General features: G+C 40.2%; 1 protein-coding gene across 15 annotated transcripts in view; it reads left to right on the top strand.

Annotated features, from left to right (window-relative positions):
• Window positions 1-23339, top strand: part of RALGPS1 (Ral GEF with PH domain and SH3 binding motif 1) — a 540676-nt gene that overhangs the window by 359836 nt on the left and 157501 nt on the right. For 14 of the 15 annotated variants that reach the window (XM_073640264.1, XM_073640276.1, XM_073640275.1 and 11 more), the window contains 2 exons: window positions 9540-9677; window positions 12508-12601. In XM_073640264.1, coding sequence (XP_073496365.1) covers window positions 9540-9677; window positions 12508-12601 — 232 coding nt within the window. The remainder of the gene's footprint in view (window positions 1-9539; window positions 9678-12507; window positions 12602-23339) is intronic. The other variant, XM_073640270.1, reaches the window with a different exon arrangement.

Raw genomic sequence — 23339 nt, 5'->3', positions numbered from 1 at the left:
CCCTTTTTTCGGACTGACTGACCTTCATTTCTTAAAGTAATGATGGCCACTCATTTTTTTTACTTATCTGCTTTTTTCTTGCCATAATACAAATTCTAACAGTCTATTCAGTAGGACTACCAGCTGTGTATCCACCAGACTTCTGCACAACACAACTGATGGTCCCAACCCCATTTATAAGGCAAGAAATCCCACTTATTAAACCTGACGGGGCACATCTGTGAAGTGAAAATCATTTCCGGTGACTACCTCTTGAAGCTCATCAAGAGAATGCCAAGAGTGTGCAAAGCAGTCATCAAAGCAAAAGGTGGCTACTTTGAAGAACCTAGAATATAAGACATATTTTCAGTTGTTTCACACTTTTTTGTTAAGTATATAATTCCACATGTGTTAATTCATAGTTTTGATGCCTTCAGTGTGAATGTACAATTTTCAAAGTCATGAAAATACAGAAAAATCTTTAAATGAGAAGGTGTGTCCAAACTTTTGGTCTGTACTGTACATACATACACTGCTCAAGAAAATAAAGGGAACACTTAAACAACACAATGTAACTCTAAATCAATCACACTTCTGTGAAATCTACCTGTCCAGTTATGAATCAACACAGATTTTGAATCAATTTTTCCTGCTGTTGTGCAAATGGAACAGACAACAGGCAGAAATTAAAGGAAATTATCAAGACTACCGCTATAAAGGAGTGGTTCTGAAGGTGGTGACCACAGAATATTTCTCTATTCTCATCCTTTATGGCTGTTGTTTTGGTCACTTTTGCATTTTGTTATTGCTCTCACCCCTAGAGGTACAATAGCATGAGGCGGAGTCTACAGTACAACCCACAGAATTTGCTCAGGTAATGCAGCTCATCCAAGATGGCACATTAATGCGAGCTGTGGCAAGAAGGGTAGCTGTGTCTGTCAGCACAGTGTCTAGAGCATGGAGCAGATACCAGGAGATAGGCCAGTACACTAGGACAGGGTTCCCCAACTCCAGTCCTCAAGGCCCACCAACAGGTCATGTTTTCAGGATTTCCTTAGTATTGCCCAGGTAATAATTCCATCACCTGAGCAATACTGAGGAAATCCTGAAAACATGACCTGTTGGTGGGCCTTGAGGACTGGAGTTGGGGAACCCTGCACTAGGATATGTGGAGTGGGCCGTAGGAGGACAACAACTCAGCAGCAGCAGAAACGCTACCTCCTACTTTGTGCAAGGAGGAGCAGTGCCAGAGCCCTGCAAAATGTCCTCCAGCAGGCCACTAACATCCATGTGTATGCTCAAACTGTCAGAAACAGACTCCATGAGGGTAATATGCAGGCCTGAATGCTACAAGTGGGTGCTATGATGCTTACGTCTCAACACCGTGCAGGGTGATTGGCATTTGTCAGAGAACACCAAGATTTGCAGAGTTGACATTCGCGCCCTGTGCTCTTCACGAATCAGAGCAGGTTCACACTGAGCACATGTGAACGAGGTGACAGAGTCTGGAGATGCCGTGGAGAACGTTCTGCTGCCTGCAACATCCCCCAGCATGACCAGTTTGGCAGTGGGTCAGTAATGGTGTGGGGAGACATTTCTTTGGAGGGCCACACAGCCCTCCATGTGCTAGCCAGAGGTACCCTGACTGCCATTAGGTATCGGGATGAGATCCTCAGACCCATTGTGAGACCATATGCAGGTGCAGTGGGCCCTGGGTTCCTTCTGATGCATGGCAATGCTAGGCCTCATGTGGCTCCCCAGACCTGAATCCAATTGAGCACATCTGGGACATCATGTCTCATTCCATCCACCAATGCCACGTTGCACCACATACAACCCAGGAGCTGACTGATGCTTTAATCCAGGTCTGAGAGGAAATCCCTCAGGAGAACATGGATTACAGCGGGGGACACCTAGGAGAGGTGAGTACATGGATTTTATTATTTTATTCTTATTTTTACAGGTGGGGACACTGATGAGGGCAGTGTTCAGCACCCGGCGCTTGGGAACAGCGCTACCTGAAGCGCTGATTCCCAGGCGCCGGTCCGTGTCAGACTGATGACACATGGATGTCATTCGTGTGTGTTCAGCGTGACTCACTTTTGCTGACCGTGTACCTGCAATACAACAGACTTGTCTCCGTGTGGAGCACACGGAAACACGGTCCGTGAAAACACACTGAGATGTGCACAGACCCATTCATTTGAAAGGGTCTGCGTGTGTCAGTGTCTCTGGTACGTGTGGAAACTGTCACCACTCGTACTGGATATACTGACATGTGAAAGAGCCCTAACAGAGGAAGTAGCACACTTATTAAGCGGATGGGGTCCCTCACTTATGGAAAGGGGTTTCCTGGTGGAAACAAGTTATCCATGAAATTGGCGATAACTTATTGATCAGTGAGTCCCAACGATGGTCAGAACGGTGAACTTTAATTCCCGTTACACATGCCCAATTGCCTCACCATTCATTTTGTACAAGGCTGACTGAAAATGCCAAGCGCAGCACTAGTCAGCACCATAAATGGGTAATAACTTGTTTTTACCAGAGAACCCCTTTAAGTGTGCAGCAATTCACATTGACTGACCGCAGACAGAAAATGTAATTATGGTGATCAATTTTAAGGGTAGAGTCCAGTGGTGATGCTTCTACATGCAGCTAAAGACCAAGCCAAAAGCAGGGGCAAATTGAAAATTTACCAATAACACTTAAAGGGGTAGTCCCATCTCCAAGATCCTATCCCAGTATGTAGTAGGTGTAATAATAATAATATTCGCAAATACCTTCAATTAGAAATGTAGTATAGTATTTTTGATTCACTATGCCACTTACCTCATGTGCAGGCAATACAGGACCTTAGGTATCCACGGTTACGACCACTAGCTGCTAGCTAACTAATTGTTCCTTTATCAGTGGACGTAACCGTGGATACCTAGGATCCTGAAATGCCCTGCACATGAGGAAAGAGACATAGCAAATCAAAAATACTATGCTACATTTCTAATTGGAGGTATTTGCTAATATTATTATTATTACACCTACTACATATTGGGATAGGATCTTGGAGATGGGAATACCCCTTTACATGTTTACACAAAGTTGTGTGCTCTTTTGCCCTTGCAAGTTGGCATGGTTCTCATTTGTATGCGGCAGCACCATTACACTGTACACAAATAGTTACAAGATATTAATTATAAATTTTCTTTATATAATACAGGAAAACTACGTTCTCTACCAACACTTAGCACATTTTGTCTTGCATGCTATTCTCATAATGTATTAGATATATTTTTCAAGCTGCTTGTGTCTGGCATTCTTGTATCAGTATATGGAAATAATAATAATAAAAAAAAACCCTAATAATGCGCACATAACCGGGGTGTGTCTGACATGACGTGATATTCCAGCTTGCAATAGATCAGACCTTTCTATTTAATCATTAACATAAAATGATTTCCTAACCATCAATGAGAACAGTCTGTTCTCGCACCCTTTCCTATTACTTCCTGATACTAGACTGGTGCAAACTAAAGCCCACTCTCCATATGTGTCATTTAGTCCAGAAAGCTGAGGTATGGGGTGCTGTTTGGTGGATTCTTCACATTGTAGACTTTAGTATTAAACAACCCCATTGGGTTTTCACGATTGTGTTGCGCGGGCCCAATGCGGGTAACAGAGATTCCCTCCTTGTAGCCACTTAGATGCTATGGTTGCTGCTTGGTTTATCTGCTGTAATCAGAGCTAGCTGCATTTGCAGAAGTTACTGACCTGTGCCTGTTTTATTAAACAGCTGGCACCTGCCAGGCATGGAGCTCATGGGCTTTCATGGCCTCCTGACTTCTGCCGTACATATACAGTGAATGTCTAAAGATGTGGGTGAACACCAGGCAGTGGGAAGGGCTGTTCGGCAATTATCATGCCAGTTCTTGGCCCCATAGCAGTCAAGATTCCTGACAAATCTGCAGCAGAAGGCCACCTAATTTCAAGCTATTAGAGAGCATTTCAGTTTAACCTGATAGACCGTACTGATTACAATGCAATGAAAAGTGTCCATGAATATGTTTTGTATACATGAAGGGTGAACCCTCTGTATCATTATTTTTGAAAAGCACAAAAAACCCCAACTGACTCTATACAGAAGTCATTGAGAAGGAACCTTACTCAGTTTCATCTCACTTTGCCAATAGCAGTGCATCAACTTGTGCCTGACTATCATCCAGGGGTAAAATATTGGGACAAAGATTAAGGTACCTTCTTAAAAGGTCTAAGAGAACAATCTAACGCCAAGACACCCTCCCAACCTGGGATCTGATGGTGTAAGCAATCCAGATGTGTTGGAAGCATTTTTTTTATTTTTTTCAATTAAAACATATTTTTGTAGATTAACTTTTCTTCTATATTTACCAGTGAGAGTCCGAACGACTCCGTCTATTGGTAAAATCCAAGCTGTTTCTTCCTCTGCTTCGAGCATGATATATGTTTTATTTTGTGGAAATATCATATATCAAGTCTAATTTTACAAGCCAAAGCGAAGTCAATAACTAACAGGAAACCCTAAAGATGTGAGCGGATTTCTGCTTCTGGAACCGATTACTGTACTCACCGAGTGGTTCTAATTTTCTTCAAAGAACGTTCTGTGCCTTTAAGGGCTGGCATCGCAGAAGTGTTAATCTGTCAGCAGTTTCTAAATTTGACGAATGATAGACATAAAGTCAGCATTCCTTTTTGTCAATTAAGAGTCACTGATTATTACATAAAGAGGGACCAAAGTAATCAAATCCTTGCACTTTAGCTATTATATCAGTTGTTCGTGCTGCCTGCTTGACAACTTTGCATAAAGGATTGTGGTTGTCAGGCAGTGCTACCCTATAACCAGTCTGTCTCACATGGCAAGACCAAGGTGTATCAGCAGATTGATTTTCTACTTCTCAGGTGCCTATGAGCATTAATAGGATCCATAAATAGGTCAACAAGTTTGTGTGTTCTCTTTGAAACTAAGGATTAACCTGCAGCAAAAAATGTATGTCGGGAAGTTACAAAACAGAAGAACTTTTTTTATTTACATTTTTTTGTGGAATATACAATATAAATAGTAAAAATCTGTTGCTAATATAGACATAGAGGTGGGTCACCCAAGGCAAGCAAAGCAAATGGTATGTTTCCTGCCCCATCCCATACATTCTGTAAAGGTACCATAAATGCTCCCCAGATGTTCCCTGTCCTGATAAATTGGAAACAGAAGATAGAAGCATCAGGACTGAGGTCAGACCTGTCGCTCAGAACAGGTTGTCTCCATATCTTGCTTTTAATAAAAGGTGCTCACTATTGTTACTGACAGACACCCTCAGATGTGTTCATTGTGGTGTCAGCGAAACTTTTTGACACGCTCATCAGATACTATCACACTCTGCTCTCATCCATCAGAAATCGTCATCTCTCAGGCACGGACACTTACAGCGAAAATTATTCGTGACAAACCACATTCTTATCCGCCTCCAGCAATGGAAACACTGATTTGCTTGAGGTCACATTTCCATAGTTCTCAGGACTGTCAGGAGTCCTGGATAAAGCTATGATTTATCATTTTTGGGTAGACAGGAGTATGTGGATTCATAGAAATAACCATAGTCACTTTTATGTTTTATGCCTCTGTTGTCTCAGAGGTGACCTGGTGGTAGCACATGAGCAAATGGAAAAACATACAGCATATATAGTGGCGGGAAAGTCGTTACAAATAAAAACTTATTTTTAAGGCTTTATTCACAGGTTTGGTTTTTTTCAGCTTGTAAAAAAATCATGAATTTCAAACATTTGTTACAAGTTTCTTTTTAATGTTTTTAACATATGTTTTTAAATGTTGTCTTGTTAAGTAAATTAGGTTACTTACGTTTTTTTCATTGTGTTTTTTTTACATGCATTTTTGTCGTGGTTTTGATGCTGCATTTTTTGTCTCTTTTTGGTGTGTCACATTTTAAACAAAGCTGCTTTGTTTTTGATACTTGCTGGTATTTGTTTTGACACAACTTTATTGATGCAGTCATGTGCGGATTACATGTGGATTTGATGTATTAAAATGCATGTGCCGCTCTTAGGGCTCGCTCGCACTAGCATATAAATCGGATGAGTGCAATGCAGTAAAAAATCGGATTGTACTTTGACCCGTGTTATTCAATGAGGCAGTGCATATCCTCGTATTTTTTGTCAGCTGTTTTCGGTATGAGAAAAAATTGCAGCTTGTTGTGATTTCACTCCAAAATTGGTACAGTGAAAGGAAAAAAAGTGGTACTATATGTACCATCAGCATGCCATTCAATTTTTACAGATACATTACAATTCTGTAGCATAGCAAACCGTAAATTGTCCTGTAAATGATTAATAGTTGCTGAGTAAAAAACGGATTGTATACGGATGACAAGGGAGAAAAAATCGTCCTGCACTCCTGGATGAGAATGGGACACATTTTTTTTATACTATACGCTAGTATGAGCGAACCCTTACCTGCAGACTTTCCGCATCTAATGCAAGTCTTTGGGAAAAATCTGCGCGTATAACTCAGTTTACTCCTAAGAGTACAGACATGTTGCTGGTTTGAAGCACACAACGCAGGTCCGTTCACACTGAGTAAATAAAAGCACAGTGGGTATGAGACTTCTATAAATCCACTTTGCTGAAACTGTAAGATGCTGTATTTTCAATGCATCGAAAATACAAAAAAAACTCAAAACTCATTCTGGGCAGGCAGCCTAAGGGAAAATGTCTGAAAAAAATCACACAGGCTGATCTCTACCCATTACGAGCGCCGATTGAAGATATAAACACATCAACCAGCTCTCAATTAATACCATACATTGGCACTCATTTAAGGCACCACTCCAGCTGTTTTTTTTTATATTTCAGCACTGGAGTTGGTGCTACTAACGTAAGGTCCCTGCACCCAGTATTATACTCACCATCTGCCGTCTTCAGTTCTTCCCAGCTCCCCTCTGGTCTCGCGCCGCCATTTTGTGACCGCAACTTCTGACTGATCGGAAGCCAGAGGTAACGGTTACAAGCTCTCAATGCAAGTCTATGTGAGCCAGAACAAGGCAAGAACGAGGCTCTCATAGACTTGTATTGAAAAGTGACCTGTAGCTCGCTCCAACAAACACTGGAGTGATCCGGCAGGTCACAAACTGCTGGAGACCAATGGGAGCAGCGGCGATAGAAGGTGAAGACTGCGGCTGGTAAGTATGTGAGAGGAGAGGCAGGGAACGTACATTAGTAGCACCACTCCAGTGCTGCGATAAAAAAAAATCTGGAGTGGTGCTTTAATACGTCATCAATGATTTGTTTTTTTCTATCAGCGGTGAGCATTTTCATTTGGCTAATTATCTGCCTGATTAAAGGGAAATTACCATCTCTACAAATCATCATTAGGCAGGTGATCATTTTTGGAAACAGGACACCCCTTTAAATCCTTTATTATACCTCAAAGAGCAAAAAGTGCACATGGCACTCAAAAATGTACTTGAATTGACCCCTACTGGAATATATAGCTCCCGGCAATTCATGTTGCTGCAAGTCTGCCACAGTGGCATTTTTTTTCTATATCATTTAGGGTATAGATTAATACCACTGAGATAATATTAGTATAATGTATAAAAAAAAAACATGGGTTTGCAGATATAAGCTTGGCATTATAACCTTCTACATTTTCTGAAATAAGATGAGGGCTCCGCAGCGGCTCTTACTAGATGATTGGATTATGAGTGTGAAGCTAGTTTTAGTCCTAGCGTCCATATATAAATAGCGCTCAGTCCTGAATGAACACACCAACACCTCGAGGAAGTCTATTTTTAATTGGGTAACCTAGAAGTAAGGACAACACTTTCCTCATGAGATGTCGACAGCTTTTAATGTATATAGACCTGACCATAAAAAAAAAAGGCATGTTAGATCAAAAGTACAAATTTGCCTGGTTAGTAGCAGAAATAACCCCAAACACCTCATAATAGACCCTGAGCTAACACACCACGACCACAAAGTTCACTTTGAGGTTGTTACATGGAAACTCGGACTAGTTGATAATCATGTGCCCTGCGAGATGTGAAAGGTGGGATTGAGGAGAAGGTCTTCCGGGGAACACACTGACTTATTAACATTTTTATTTGGCTGCAGAAATTTAGCATAGCAGAAACTAGACAGAGTTATGGGATACTGGGAAGCCCATATTCCGGTCTGCAAATAACTGGATCAGTCGACCCTTTGAAACGATCAAATTCCTCAACCTTGATGTCGGCAGACAGTAATTATAGGGCTGCTTGTGCTGGTCTGAATCACATGTGTCACTCGCAGCAATTAAAAACAAAAATCAAACTTCTAAAAATGTAATTTGGCGCTCAGTAATATTTTACAAGTGTTTGCTGTCTGTATTGCTAGGTACAAGAATTTGCCTTGGATAAGTTTTATTTATTCTTTTTTTTTCACATGCATATTTTAAGTTACATTTACTTTGATTTTACATCATGATATTTTTTTGGATTTTTTTTTTTTTTTTAAAGTTTAATTTTAAAGTTTTTCAATTAATTAATTTTCATGAGTCTCCAGATTACACAATTTTAGGGTTAAATCTACACTGATTGAACTTGTAGTTGATAATTTCCACAGCATATCTGATGGGAAATCGTCTCCAAATCATGTGGATTATGCAAAAAACAAAAACAAATTACTAGTTTTTAAATGATTTTGCTGCAGATCTGCTAGTTGTCCATTCCAATACTGGCAACAATATATTACTTGCGGATTTTACTGCAGATTTTGATTTCCTCATTGAAAAAAAAACCTGGAAAAATCTGCAACAAACCCAGAAATTCACATTTGACTGAGTTTAAAATCCACGCCGCTAGTCAATTTGAACAGCATGTGGAAGGGCTATGTTAAAATCTCACCTATTTGCCTACTACTCTATTTCACGGCTGATTTTTAAAGTGCAAATCAGCAAAAAAAAAAGGTGCAATCTCTGTCCTTTATTTTTCCTGTCGTGGTGGTGCTTCCTGGTTGCCCTACAGATCGCACTGAGGCCCGCAGCAAAATGACCTGTCAGCTACTAATATTCAGAGAATCCTTCTAATCAGGTGGTAATGTGGGAAAGCAGGGCTGTGGAGTCGGAGTGGGAGCCCATTTTGGTGGAGTCGGAGTCGGTATAAAATGGGCAGACTCCGACTACTAAAAATTGGGTACAGTAGTTCAATGCAGTTTGTGGGGAATATTTTTTCATAAGAATTTGGGAAAGTTATGAAATGTCCTATAAATGTCTGTCCTATTCCTGATCTAAGGGTCTAGACTTTTAGCTGAGATTAATCTGTGCTACAGTAAATTTATCACTTAAACATGAGCCGTGTATGAGGGAGTCGTGGAGTCATGGAAATTGAGGAGTCGGAGGTTTGGCTTACCGACTCCACAGCCCTGGTGGGAAGAACATACCAAATCCCTGTAGGGATCTATGTGGAAAACAAACATTGTTTGTATGGTGTAAACAGAAAAAAACATAATTTATTCATTGTCTCTTTTTGGTATTGCAGGAATTTACCTCCTGGATATCATCTACGTAGACTCGGCATACCCAGCATCCGGCAGCATCATGGAGAACGAGCAGCGCTCTAACCAGATGAACAATATCCTGAGAATCATCGCTGATTTGCAAGTCTCCTGTAATTATGGTTGGCATTGTTCCTTTCTTTTTTTTACCTTGTCTGTCTGTTTTCTAGTTATGTTGCATATGTGACTGCAGTAAGTTAATTTCACAAGGACCTGTATTGACTCATTTTTAAAGGGGTTTTCTAGCTTGAAATAAAACGTTGATGTGATGCCTGCAAAGTGGAAAAAAAGATGAAACTTAGTTCTATACATGAATTAATAAAGCTGCCCCAATATAGAACTATCCGCTAACATCTTGGCACCTCCATTCTTACTTTGTTACGACACATATTGGCTTGTGAGCAAATGGGGCTGGCTGTCTCATTTCATTAGCTAAGCTTCTCTGGCTTTAAATCAACTGTGATGGAGAAGGGGGCTAGCTTAGCTATGGAAATGAGAGAGTCAGCCAGTCTCCTTCACAAATATCACTAGCGTGTCATCAAAGAAAGATTTCTCCTGAGTCAAAACAAAGTCGGGAGGGAAGGTTCTTGGATTGGTGCTGCTATCATTTGATCGGAGCAGCTTTCTTATCTCTAGAGGCTATAGTATTGTAGAGCTCTTTCTTGATGGATAATACATGTAGTGTGCTTTTCCTTGGATGCTACATGAAGTAAAATACTAGATGCTATGATTCATTTTGCAAGTTAATGAAGAAGGACACATTCTAGTATCAGTCCTGCGGGAACTTCCTCCTTCCAGGAAAATCCTACATTTGGAGGGGGGATGTCAGTATGGATGCCAATTTCTAGTAGGCATGAATGAGTCCAAAAATAATAGGAAGCCATTCCAAAACAAGTGCATAATTTATGTTTTCTCCTTCCAATTTCTATCTATGAGAAAAAATCAGAACAAGTGGAATGTGACAAGTGTATATGCCAGGGCGCCGACACCCGGCCGGCTATAGAGTTTAAAGGACGTCTCTGAACATGATGATCAAGCACAGCGTTTACAGAGGAACGTTCCCAAATTCTGTAAATTCTTACTGTAAAACACCACAGGCACTAATCGAACCCACCTGCTAGTATCCTATAACCTGTTACCTATCCCACAGTGAACTTTTCCTGCAAGGGATTAGAAAAAGTATTACCCTGACAGCCTTGTTTCAGAAAATATGAATGATAGCAAAAAAACTTTCTCCACTCATGGTTATTGGTTGGGTGAAGACATTTATTGTCAAACTACTGTGTTCTCTCTTTTTAAATCTTAATGACAACCAAAAATATCCAAATGACCCTGATCAAAAGTTCACATACCCTGGTGATTTTGGCCTGTTAACATGCACATTCTGGGATCCAGACAGACTCTTGCATCTTTCATCCAGCCACTGACGTTTCTGGATTGAGAGTCACGGGGAAAGCAAAAGAATTGTCAATGGATCTACAGGAAAGGGTTTTTGAACTGTATAACACAGGCAAGGGATACAAAAAAATATCCAAAGAATTGATAATGCCAGTCAGCAGCGTTCAAACTGTGATTAACAAATGAAAAATCAGGGGCTCTGTAAAAACCAAACCACGGTCAGGTAGACCAACAAAAATTTCAGCCACAACTGCCAGGAAAATTGTTCTGGATGCAAAGAAAAACCCACAAATAACATCAGCTGAAATTCAGGACTCTCTGAAAACTAGCGGTGTGGCTGTTTCAAGATGCACAATAAGGAGGCCTTAAGGTTGTCATTAAGATTTAAAAAGAGAAAACACAGTAGTTTGACAATAAATGGCTTCACCCAACCAATAACCATGAGTGGAGAAAAAGTTTTTTTGTTATCATTCATATTCTCTGAAACAAGACCAAGAAAGGAAAAATTCTGCCGGGGTATGTAAACTTTTGAGCACAACTGTATATATACACACACATATATACACACACTTGGTATTTAATTTAATATATGCACATAGAGTGTGAAAATTGCTACTTATTTTCTTCGGCTCATTAAGAGATGTCCTATACATCCTACCCACAAGATGACCGTATGCCCTAGTCTTTAGGAGATATACAATTGCGTCTTTTAGTCAAAAAGAAATATGAATGTGAAGATTGAAGATGAGTTTTCACTATTTTCCAGTCACCCAAGCTGTAATACCTGTGAATAAAATCAATAGAGGTCTGTTATTTGTCTTCTTTTGGCTAACATTTACTGCTGTCCTTATTTTTTTACTTAAAGGGGTATTCCCATTTCCAAGATCCTATCGCAATATGTAGTAGGGTTAATAATAATAATAATAATATTAGCAAATACCTCCAATTAGAAATGTAGTATGGTATTTTTGATTTGCTATGTCTCTTTCCTCATATGCAGGCTCGCAGGACCTTAGGTATCCATGGTTACATCCACTGATAAAGTGACAGTTACTTACCTAGCTGCTAGTGGTCGTAGCCGTGGATACCTAAGGTCCTGTATTGCCTGCACATGAGGTAAGTGGCATAGCGAATCAAAAATACTATACTACATTTCTTTTTGGAGGTTTTTGCTAATATTATTATTATTACACCTATTACATATTGGGATAGGATCTTGGAGATTGGAATACCCCTTTAAGTGTCTCCAACCTGGTGCTCTCCTTCTGCTACAATGGCTTTAACAAGCTGATCTAATAAAAAATCTCAACCTCTCAAGGGTCCATTAATCTATTGCGCATCTGTAGAGACAACAGTACTGTAGCAGAGGTCCGGTTACAATTTTGGAGCGTCTGTCTGTCAGGATTGATACTTAACAGTATTTAGCAGGTTGCAATGTAGTGTAATGCGTGTAAGCAGTTAACTATTTTTATTTTACATAATACTGTACGTTCACTAAAAAAAGATGCAAAAGTTACCAAATTCTTAAAGAGTAATGATTTCTTTATTTCGCAGATCACCTTGCAACATTACCCCATGTACAGAAGTATTTGAAGTCTGTCCGGTACATTGAAGAACTGCAGAAGTTTGTAGAAGATGACAATTACAAGTGAGTTTTCCAAAGCTTCTGATTTTCGTCATTAGAACTGTTCAAAAAGTGATTTTTTTTGTACTGGGTTATGCATGTCTTATATAGGTTGAAAAATACATTGAGAAAGGTTGAACTTGATGGACCTCCCATTTACACATTATCTATCAATAGATTATCTATAACTCACAATGTCGTCTGTTGTTGAGATAAGGCCCTTTGTAAATGCTGTTATATTATCTGCCATTACTCGCTTTTGCGGCAGGGCATTCCACAGTCTGACTGCTCTAACTGTAAAGAACCCTTTCCTATATAGATGACAACACTACCTTTCCTCCACACGTAATAAATGTCCTATAGTCCCTTGTAAGGTCCTTGAAAGGAGTAAATCATATGCCAGTCCTTTGTATTGACCACATATGTATTTATCTATATAAATGAGATCTCTGTGTCCATCTGATAATCTAATACATGGCGTCTAATAATTCTGTACTTTAAGATTGTTTAAAGCAATCGACTACAATTTTCTGTAAATTGCCTTTCAGCTGGCGGATTACAGCATCACTCTTGTCCAGGGGCTGTGTCTGGTATTGTGACACGTCCCTTTTAAGTGAAAAGTGTCTGCGCTGTATTATTTGATACAGCCCATAGGCAAGAGTGGCACTGTTTTTTTTTTAAAAAAAACACATTTCTTCTTTCTTAATCTTGTAAAGTCTATTTGGTAATAGAAACGCTCCTTCTACAGAAGCACTTCCTTTTTTATAACGTTGTTATTTTGGCATTTCTATGTTGAAGTTTAATGGCTAAATATCTCTGCTCATTGGAGATAAATATCTGAGCAAGCTTTGCCAACATCAAACTCCCTTCCCCATAAAAACATATATGGGATCCACAAGATTATCTGTGTCCCATTTGAAGATCTGATTTTCGAGTCTTCGTGCAGATGAATCATCTTTTCAAAGTAAGCCAAAAAGCAGCTGTTTCCTTTTAGCGTCAGGCAGGGGGTTTGTTCATTTTTCCAGATTTTTGCCTTCCCCAATAGAGGCTGCGTCCTGACATTTCACCCTCTGTTGGGAATACAAGCGTTTAATGTCAAGATCGACGTTATTGAAATAAGGCTTTGAATTGAAATGCTGCGGAATATAAATGCGCTGTGAAAATCCCCTCAGAATACACTGGCAGTTCATAGGAGTAATGGACGCACTCTTCCTTACCATTGAGGTGAGGGTGAATGTGTTTGATCTTTGAGAAGAAACAGCAGGTTGAAGACTGACATCCCCCCTAACTTTATTGCATGACGTAAAGTAATAAAGAACCACCAGATGCAAAATCAAGCTGACACTGGGGAATTCTGGTTCCAGAATCGGTGGCCTACATGTACTAAGACTGTAGTATCTTACCTCAATCTATGATAAAGGGAATGTGTCATCAGAAAATGACTTTGAATCAGGTTTTTATGTTGTGTTAGAACTCTGGTTCTGACTTGTATCCTAAGTCATGTAATAAGGCTCTTTAAAGGGTCACTATTGACATTTAGGATTTCTACTTCCTGTAGGTGGCACTAGAGTTCTAGTCCTCTTCCTCTCTGAAGAGAGAATTTGCATATTTCCCAGAGGAGCATTGCGGCTTTAAAAGTCTCCTCACCTGACGTGATTATCATGTCGCTCTCCGCAAGGAGAAATGTTACCCCTTAGATACAGTACAGACCAAAAGTTTGGACACACCTTCTCATTTAAAGATTTTTCTTTATTTGCATGACTATGAAAATTGTACATTCACACTGAAGGCATCAAAACTATGAATTAACACATGTGGAATTATATACTTAAAAAAAAGTGTGAAACAGCTGAATATATGTCTTATATTCTAGGTCCTTCAAAGTAGCCACCTTTTGCTTTGATGACTGCTTTGCACACTCTTGGCATTCTCTTGATGAGCTTCAAGAGGTAGTCACCGGAAATGGTCTTCCAACAATCTTGAAGGAGTTCCCAGAGATGCTTAGCACTTGTTGGTCCTTTTGCCTTCACTCTGCGGTCCAGCTCACCCCAAATCATCTCGATTGGGTTCAGGTCTGGTGACTGTGGAGGCCAGGTCATCTGGCGTAGCACCCCATCACTCTCCTTCTTGGTCAAATAGCCCTTACACAGCCTGGAGGTGTGTTTGTAGTCATTGTACTGTTGAAAAGTAAATGATGGTCCAACTAAACGCAAACCGGATGAAATAGCATGCCGCTGCAAGATGCTGTGGTAGCTGTGCTGGTTCAGTATGCCTTCAATTTTGAATAAATCCCCAACAGTGTCACCAGCAAAGCACACCCACACCATCATACCTCCTCCTCCATGCTTCATGGTGGGAACCATGCATGTAGAGTCCATCCGTTCACCTTTTCTGCGTCGCACAAAGACATGGTGGTTGGAACCAGAGATCTCAAATTTGGACTCATCAGACCAAAGCACAGATTTCCACTGGTCTAATGTCCATTCCTTGTGTTCTTTAGCCCAAACAAGTCTCTTCTGCTTGTTGACTGTCCTTAGCAGTGGTGTCCTAGCAGCTATTTTACCATGAAGGCCTGCCGCACAAAGTCTCCTCTTAACAGTTGTTGAAGAGATGTGTCTGCTGCTAGAACTCTGTGTGGCATTGACCTGGTCTCTAATCTGAGCTGCTGTTAACCTGCGATTTCTGAGGATGGTGACTCGGATAAACTTATCCTCAGAAGCAAAGGTGACTCTTGGTCTTCCTTTCCTGGGGCGGTCCTCATGTGAGCCAGTTTCTTTGTAGCGCTTGATGGTTTTTGCAACTGCTCTTGGGGACACTTTAAAAGTTTTCCCAATTTTTCAGACTGACTGACCTTCATTTCTTAAAGTAATGATGGCCACTCGTTTTTCTTTACTTAGCTGCTTTTTTCTTGCCATAATACAAATTCTAACAGTCTATTCAGTAGGACTATCAGCTGTGTATCCACCAGACTTCTGCACAACACAACTGATGGTCCCAACCCCATTTATAAGGCAAGAAATCCCACTTATTAAACCTGACAGGGCACACCTGTGAAGTGAAAGCCAAGAGTGTGCAAAGCAGTCATCAAAGCAAAAGGTGGCTACTTTGAAGGACCTAGAATATAAGACATATATTCAGTTGTTTCACACTTTTTTGTTAAGTATATAATTCCACATGTGTTAATTCATAGTTTTGATGCCTTCAGTGTGAATGTACAATTTTCAAAGTCATGAAAATACAGAAAAATCTTTAAATGAGAAGGTGTGTCCAAACTTTTGGTCTGTACTGTACGTGTGTAGTATTAGGCAAGACTGAAAATTGTAAGACTTCTAATTATTATTATTTTTAATATAGATCATGAAATATATTATAACTATATCATATGTTTAAAAATACATTTAACCTGATACAAAAGAAACCTGATGACACCTTCCCTTTCAGGGGGTAATTGGAGTGCTTGGCACAAGGTTTATTAAAAGGTGCACATCTCTTGATACATTTGGCACGCTTAAGATTGGTTAACAGCGAGGAAATCAAATCGACTCCTTATAAGAGTCAAATTTCACACCATTTTTTTAAACTCCTTAGTGACCACCATTATGGCTTAAAATTGACCTGTGAACTGCATCCCCCGACTGGTGAAAATGCAGCAGTTGTCAGCTGTATGCTGTGCTGACACCCTGCTTCTTCAGTCATGATCCATGTTGGCACTGACTATGGACGTATAACCACTTAAATGCTGCTGTCAATAGTGACTATGGCACCTAGATGGTTAACAGAGTATGGGGGCTTCCTCTTTAACTCCATCGGATCACTGAAATCATGATTGTGTTGTCCTTATGGTTACCATGGCAATTCAACATCAAATAACGGCCTTAGAGTCTGCTGGCTATGGCGGCCTGTTCTGAAGTTAGCGACATTTAGGTGGCAAAAATAACATTTTTCTTCCCTGTCATATCAATTATCATTAACTCCTGAAAAGCACCTGAAGGGTTAATAAACTACCTGACAGCAGTTTTGAATATTTTGAGGGGCTTAAAATAGTGTCACTTTTGGTGGATTTCCAATATATAGGTCTCCCAAAGTAATTTCAAAATTGAATAGGTCCTTAAAAAATAATTTTTTGTAAATTTCCTTGGAAAAATGAAAAATTGCTTCTACATTTTTAAAGCTTCTAACATTATAACAAAATAAAATAACATTTTACAGATGGTGCCAAAGTAAAGCAGGCATGAGGGAAATGTAATTTATTAACTATTTTGTGAGGTGTGACCATTTTGATTAGAGGGATAATCATTCAAAGTTTGAAAATTGCTAATTTTTAAAAATTAGTCACATTTTTTCTAATTTTTATAAATAAATACAAAACATATCGACCTAAATTTACTATTAACATAAAATATAATGGGTCACGAAAAGACTGTTTCAAAATCACTGGGGTATGATGAAAGATTCCAGAGATTTGCAGGGCCGTGGAGTCGGTCGTGGACTCCTCAATTTACATGTCAACGACTCCACGTCTCCGACTCCCTCATACATGGCTCATATTTAAGTGATAAATTTACTGTAGCACAGATTCATCTCAGCTAAAAGTCTAGACCCTTAGATCAGGAATAGGACAGACATTTATAGGACATTTCATAACTTTACCAAATTCTTATGAAAAAAATATTCCCCACAAACTGCATTGAACTACTATATCCAATTTATTATATATTTTAGGAGTTGGAGTCGGTCCATTTTATACCGACTCCACCAAAATGAACACCGATTCTGACTCCACAGCCCTGGATATTTGACACATGTCAGATTTGAAAAATTTGTGTGGTTACTAAGGGGGTTAATGGAATTATCTCACAAACAACATTATCTATTCTGTATACAAGGGTCTGACTCTTGGGCCCCCATAAGTAAGTGATTCCTGTGTCCCTCGTGTGAGTGGAGTGGTAGAGCGCAAGAGTGACCACCCCTCCATGTACTGTCTTTGGGAGGGTAGTCACGCATGTGCATAGACTCATAAAGGAGAATGAAGCGGAGGTCACACACACACACACACACTACAGCTCTGTGCACATGGTTGACACAGTACCCCATGTGAGTGGAGCAGTAGTGCTTATGTTTGACTTTTTTGGCACAGTTTACTCCATTCAGAAGTGAGCAGTACAAAACCCTTTAGCCTCTTCCCAACATAGGACGTAATAGTGTCTACTATATCGAGTCCCCATGAATGGCGTGTGGTCAGGAGCAGAGCCCGCACTATACTCAGAGCTTGCTCCGATTGCTGCTGTCAGTCACTGACAGCAGCATTAAAATTCTGTGATTGTGTTGTGTGGCACCGGCTTCAATCACAGTGTGAGGATTGGTTGTCTTGACAGCCAACGACCTGATGAAGGCCCCCTTTTCTTCCATCTTATTTCTCCTGTGAAACTATCATTTTTTCTATCGACTGCAATACTGTTATTGCCTTTTAAGGATCAAACAAATCCTCATATGCTTATGTCAATGGAAATATTAAGAAGGGACAGCTCTTGAAATAAGGTGAGTTAAAAAATAAAATTGTCCTCGGCAGGAAAGAGTTCAAGTGAATTACCCACATTCAAATTAGTATTTTTCTATAAATATTCAAAATTGCAATGTCATTTATACATTGAGCTCAAGTATAAAACTGTATGCAGTAAGTTCCCTCTAGTGGAGACCACAGGGAGCAAAAATGTTGTTTATGATTTAAGAAATACATGGTGGTAAAAGCTGGACTTTAAATATTCTTAAGTATTTATATGAGTAAAATAATTGTCATTTTCATTATTATCATTTCATTTTGTGCACATCGAGAAGTCATAGTCTTAGAATAAAATATAATAGCAAAAGTAAACTAAGGAATGATTTCCTAAATGTAGAGAAACCTTACAGAAAAAAATCCATCCTCTGGGTTGAAGCTTTACATGTTTATTTTCTGGAGTGATGCTAAGTATATTGGAAGTCTTCCTTCCTGGATGGATTTATTTCAGCTGAAGTAGATTTGGATTAGGAGTAATGTATCAGGTTTGGGAAATTTAACATTGTTACCTTGATTTGAAGGGAAATGAAATCCATTACACATCACTTTTAAATCATAAGTTCCCCACAGAGAAGAATATACCCCCACCTCGCCATTAATGGCCTGAGGTTTAACTCTGAAGAGTTTTAGTTTACATTCATGTAAAGTGCTCCACGTGGGGGTGGTTGTATACAAGGGCAGGAGATACAAATCTGTTATATTAATGTATTCTAGTTGGTGTCGTCTGTGGACTGTGGGCTTTAACCAGTTGTTTTCTAAGCTTTAGCTATTGAAAAACAAAAATAAACAAAACCGTTAATTAAAAGCGTACCTGTCGTTTCAGGTGACTTTTCAGAACATGCTGTCCTATGTGTAAATGAGGAAAAAAAATGCAGTTTTCACTAAGGTTCTCCTCTGTTGGCTCTAATTTCCTGTTGTCTGTGAGCTGGTGGGTGGAGACTAACTGCTATGATGTCTTCCATACACAGCACACACAGACATGAGGGATTCATGTTTTCCTGTCTCAGCATATGCTCAGGACAAGCATCGTCATAGATACCATTATACATCATGATAGAGCAGTACTGGACAGTGTTTCTGTGAATCCAACACTGGGTTACAATAAAATAGTTCTATAGAGCATCCACGCCAAATATTTTTGTTCCTCTTTCTTCTCCCCGTCCAATCTTCCATAGGTAGCTGTAATATGATACCTCAGTTGTTTATTTTTCTAGAAAGGTGGATATTGCCACTATTACAAGTCTGTTTTCCAGACATCTGCCTACCCCTGTCAGGTTTCCAGGGTTAAAAACCTACAGATACTTAAAGAAGCAGCACCACTTTTACATCTCAAAAAAGACACCTAAAGATTAATTTGCCCCATGTCATTATACACATTACATTCACATTTTCTTCATAACAAACTACATAAATGTGTTCATCTGTCTCCTGTGTTGTGTTCCTCGCCCACCGCGCTGTTTCATTAGGACACTTTTCTATACACAAGGCACAGCGCACTTTGTTGGCGGTGTGAAGAGTCACTGTTGAATTTTTCGGGTATAATGTACATTATCCCAGGATTAATTCATGAGAGGAGTTAAACAGGAAACCTGGCTGCCATCCTTCTCCCAGATGTATAGACTAGATACTATATTTATCCGCAGCCGGCCGTCTATATATGATATAGAGAAGAATGGTCCTTTTATGCGCGGGTACATCCCCTGGAATTCTAGGTAACATGGAGCCTGGATCATTTTACATCTAAATTAGCAAGTGAAATCTGCTGAGAAAGAGGGAGCAAATTCCAGATCTGCCCTGTTACATCTAGGAATAGAGAAGCAACAATGGAGAGTATATTTTTAACCAATCTTAACATGTGTTCGGTCTCTTGTGCGATGGCAAAACCAAATCCTTGAGGTATGATGCACACTTGTATAGTGAGTAAAATACATATACTGGAATTGTCTTAAAGGAAACTTAGAAGCTCTATTCAGCCCCCTAAACATTCTTCATACATGATGCTGTAAAGATGCTGTACTTAAGTTTCCAAAACTGCCCTGTGTCTGCAGAGAAAGAACAAACTATAAAATCAATTTTGGAAACGGCACATGTAGTATGCATTGAAGTCTATGGAAATTAGGTGAAAAAGCAAACAGACATCCAAAAGGGCTAAATACATTTATAGCACATTATCAAAAGGAACTTTTGGGGGTGTTTGCAACTTTGATATTTATAGGCAATTAATAGAATAGACTACCAGTATCAGATCAGTGGCTGTCAGGCTTCCAGCACTTTACTGATGAACTGATTGAGGAGTCCATACTTCTAATTTACTGTTTTATCAGCACAGCGCCATACTTTCAGTAGTGGCTATATTTGGTAGTGCAGTCTTGTCCAGTCCTAAATCCTTGAATTAGCAAAGTATAAAAAAAACAAAAGCGGTCTATGGAGCGCTGGATTGATCACTGGAAGACATGATTGGGGCTAAAAAACATTTAATAAGCCCTTAATAAGGAGAGGGCTTATTAAATGGTTTTTAGCCCCAATCATGTCTTCCAGTGATCAATCCAGCGCTCCATAGACTGCTTTTGTTTTTTTCATACTTTGCTAATTCTATTCCCTCTCAGACGGTTAGCGGCAGGAGCAGCGGCTGACCACTTATTAAATCATCCTCCTAACTCCCCACCCAATTTTTTGAGGACCTGCAGCACCTGAGTTTCCTCCCTAATCCTAAAGGACCTGCGGTGATGCGCACTCAGCCTCGAGTTACGTGGTCTGCAGCTAGTTACGTGGTCCGCGACCAGCAACCCGGAAGTAGCGGTTATAGACAGCGGTCTACAGCACGCGGTGGGAGCACCAGTCTGCATTGTGTGGCGAGAGCTACCAGCCCTCAATTTCCAAGCAGTCAGCGGGGTTGTGCAGGGGTGCACAACTCCAGTAGGTGAGTGGCCCCTTGGCCGTCCTCATTTTTAACTTTCATTTGGTCCTTCAGACAGCGCACTTTTCCATTTCTCTCTCTTGCTAAATCCTTCACTGGCACTGAGCTGCAGAAAGCTGCAGTACCTTAAATCGCCCCTACAAAACATGATTAAACAGTAAGAAGGCGCCTGCGTTCGCACCTCGGCTCCTCCAATCATCGGGGCTGACCCTCAGCGATCTGATATTAATACGAGTGTTCAACGAGCCAAGGGGTTTTGCTGGACTCTAAATAATTACTCCACACTCCTCAACTTGTAACACCAAGTAGGCAAAGTTGTGGAATTATGAAAATCATTGAATGGATATGCATGTTAATGATCTGCAAATTCTGAAAAAAAAGGAAACAAAATTTTCACAACATCTCGATTTATTCAATGTTGGGTATGAGCGCCACATGCTGAAATCCCCGCACTTTGCATATCGATCCTGTGATTTCCATAATTCCACAACTTTCCCTTTTAGGCTACAGCCCCACTATCAGTATTTGATCAGTATTTTTTCTCAGGAGTGGGAGCCAAAACCAGGAGTGGGCCAAAAATACAGAAGTGGTGACTTGTTTCTATTATACATTTTCTCTGATTGTTCCTCACCTGGTTTTGGCTCCCACTCCTGAGAAAAAATACTGACCAAATACTGATAGTGGGGCCGTAGCCTTAGTCCGGTGTCACACCAGCGTATGGCATCTGATGCAAGAGCATCGGATGCGGTAAGCTAATGACCCTCGGCTCCTGCTCTGCTGCGAGTGGGAGCCGAGTGTCATGCTACTGTGTTGTGTTCTTCTCGAATGAGAGGATCGGAGCACAGCTGCAGAAGAGCCGAAGAAAGTGATTTCTCCATCTCCTCCATGGCATGACTCTGCGTATATCGAACTGCACCAGGCTGACATGCGGGAGTGCAGTCCAATGTTTCACTCGCACCCATAGACTTGTATGCAAATCACAGCATGCTGCAATTGTTCTCTCATGCCGAGTCCGCATGAGAAAATAATCGCTGATTTGAGCCGCCCCATAGAATAACACTGGGCTGAGTGCTATGCTGTGTTTTATCGCATAGCTCTTGGGCGTGTTATACGGTAGTGTGACTCCGGCCTTAGAGTCACAATTTCACTGTTGAGTAAAGTACAAAAACAGCCAGATTAATTGGATATTACTGTCAGTACCAGAATGACGATGTTTGACATCTGTGATGATATCTACCAGGTATCTACGACCAAACTTAAATCTTTCATGACTTTTTTAATTTAGTTTTTCTTGTTTACTTCAGAAAAATAGAACAGGGGTGTCCCAAGATTAATCATGACACACTGTGCTTTATAAACTTTGCTTTCCCCGTTGTTCTCTCCCCCTTTATCCCTCTTTTTTTTCTGTCACTGAGGACTTGGTGATTCAGTCGATTATTTACTGAAAAGGTAAAACGAGGAAATTCAAGACGTCCTGAGAATGTCGAACTTTATAGGATTAAATCTTAAAAAGCAATCGTCTCTGCGTGTCCCCTAACATAACAAGGAGCTTTGATGGCAGATCCCCGCCTCTTGGCCATTCATCACCAGGAGTTATTTAGAGAACCTTAGACGACCCCGGGTTAAGTGCACTTGAAATTAAAGACTTTCTAAGCTATGAAAAAAAAACCATTAAATTGAATTTTGCCCCCCATTCATATGAGGCCCCTCATGTTAATCCAGAGCAATATCCTTCCTAAAAACCCTCCCTTTAATTACGGTAGTTGGCGGCTATGTTAGACCAAAGCAGTGATGGACTGGATTGCGGTTTCCAGGGACCTCCAGGGTGAACCCGAAGCCATTAAAGGAACCACTCATTAGAATTACAGAGAGGCATCAAATAATACAAGTTATATCTACTCTATTCCACGCCTCCCCCATGCTTTACTGTGTTTTATATTTAATAGCAGATGTGCCTTAATGGAAATTTCTGTAAAAAAAAATAGGTATTTTTTCGGGAGGAAGGTTAAATGAAGTAACTGTTACACACTGCTCAAAAAAATAAAGGGAACACTTAAACAACACAATGTAATTCCAAGTCAATAACACTTCTGAGAAATCTACCTGTCCAGTTATGAAGCAACACTGATTGTGAATCAATTTCTCCTGCTGTTGTGCAAATGGAACAGACAACTGGTAGAAATGATAGGTGTAATGCAGCGACGTGCTTGCATTACGGTAATGGTCTAGGATGTGTTTTACCTGACCATATACCTTTCCCCTCAGGTGACTGGTCACATGACTGTGAC

This window comes from Phyllobates terribilis, unplaced genomic scaffold (assembly GCF_046119375.1).
Source record: "Phyllobates terribilis strain yellow unplaced genomic scaffold, ASM4611937v1 Scaffold_7__3_contigs__length_470593459, whole genome shotgun sequence".
NCBI lineage: Eukaryota > Metazoa > Chordata > Amphibia > Anura > Dendrobatidae > Phyllobates > Phyllobates terribilis.
The sequence above is the reverse complement of the archived record's forward strand: the minus strand, read 5'-3'. Positions and strand labels throughout refer to the sequence as shown.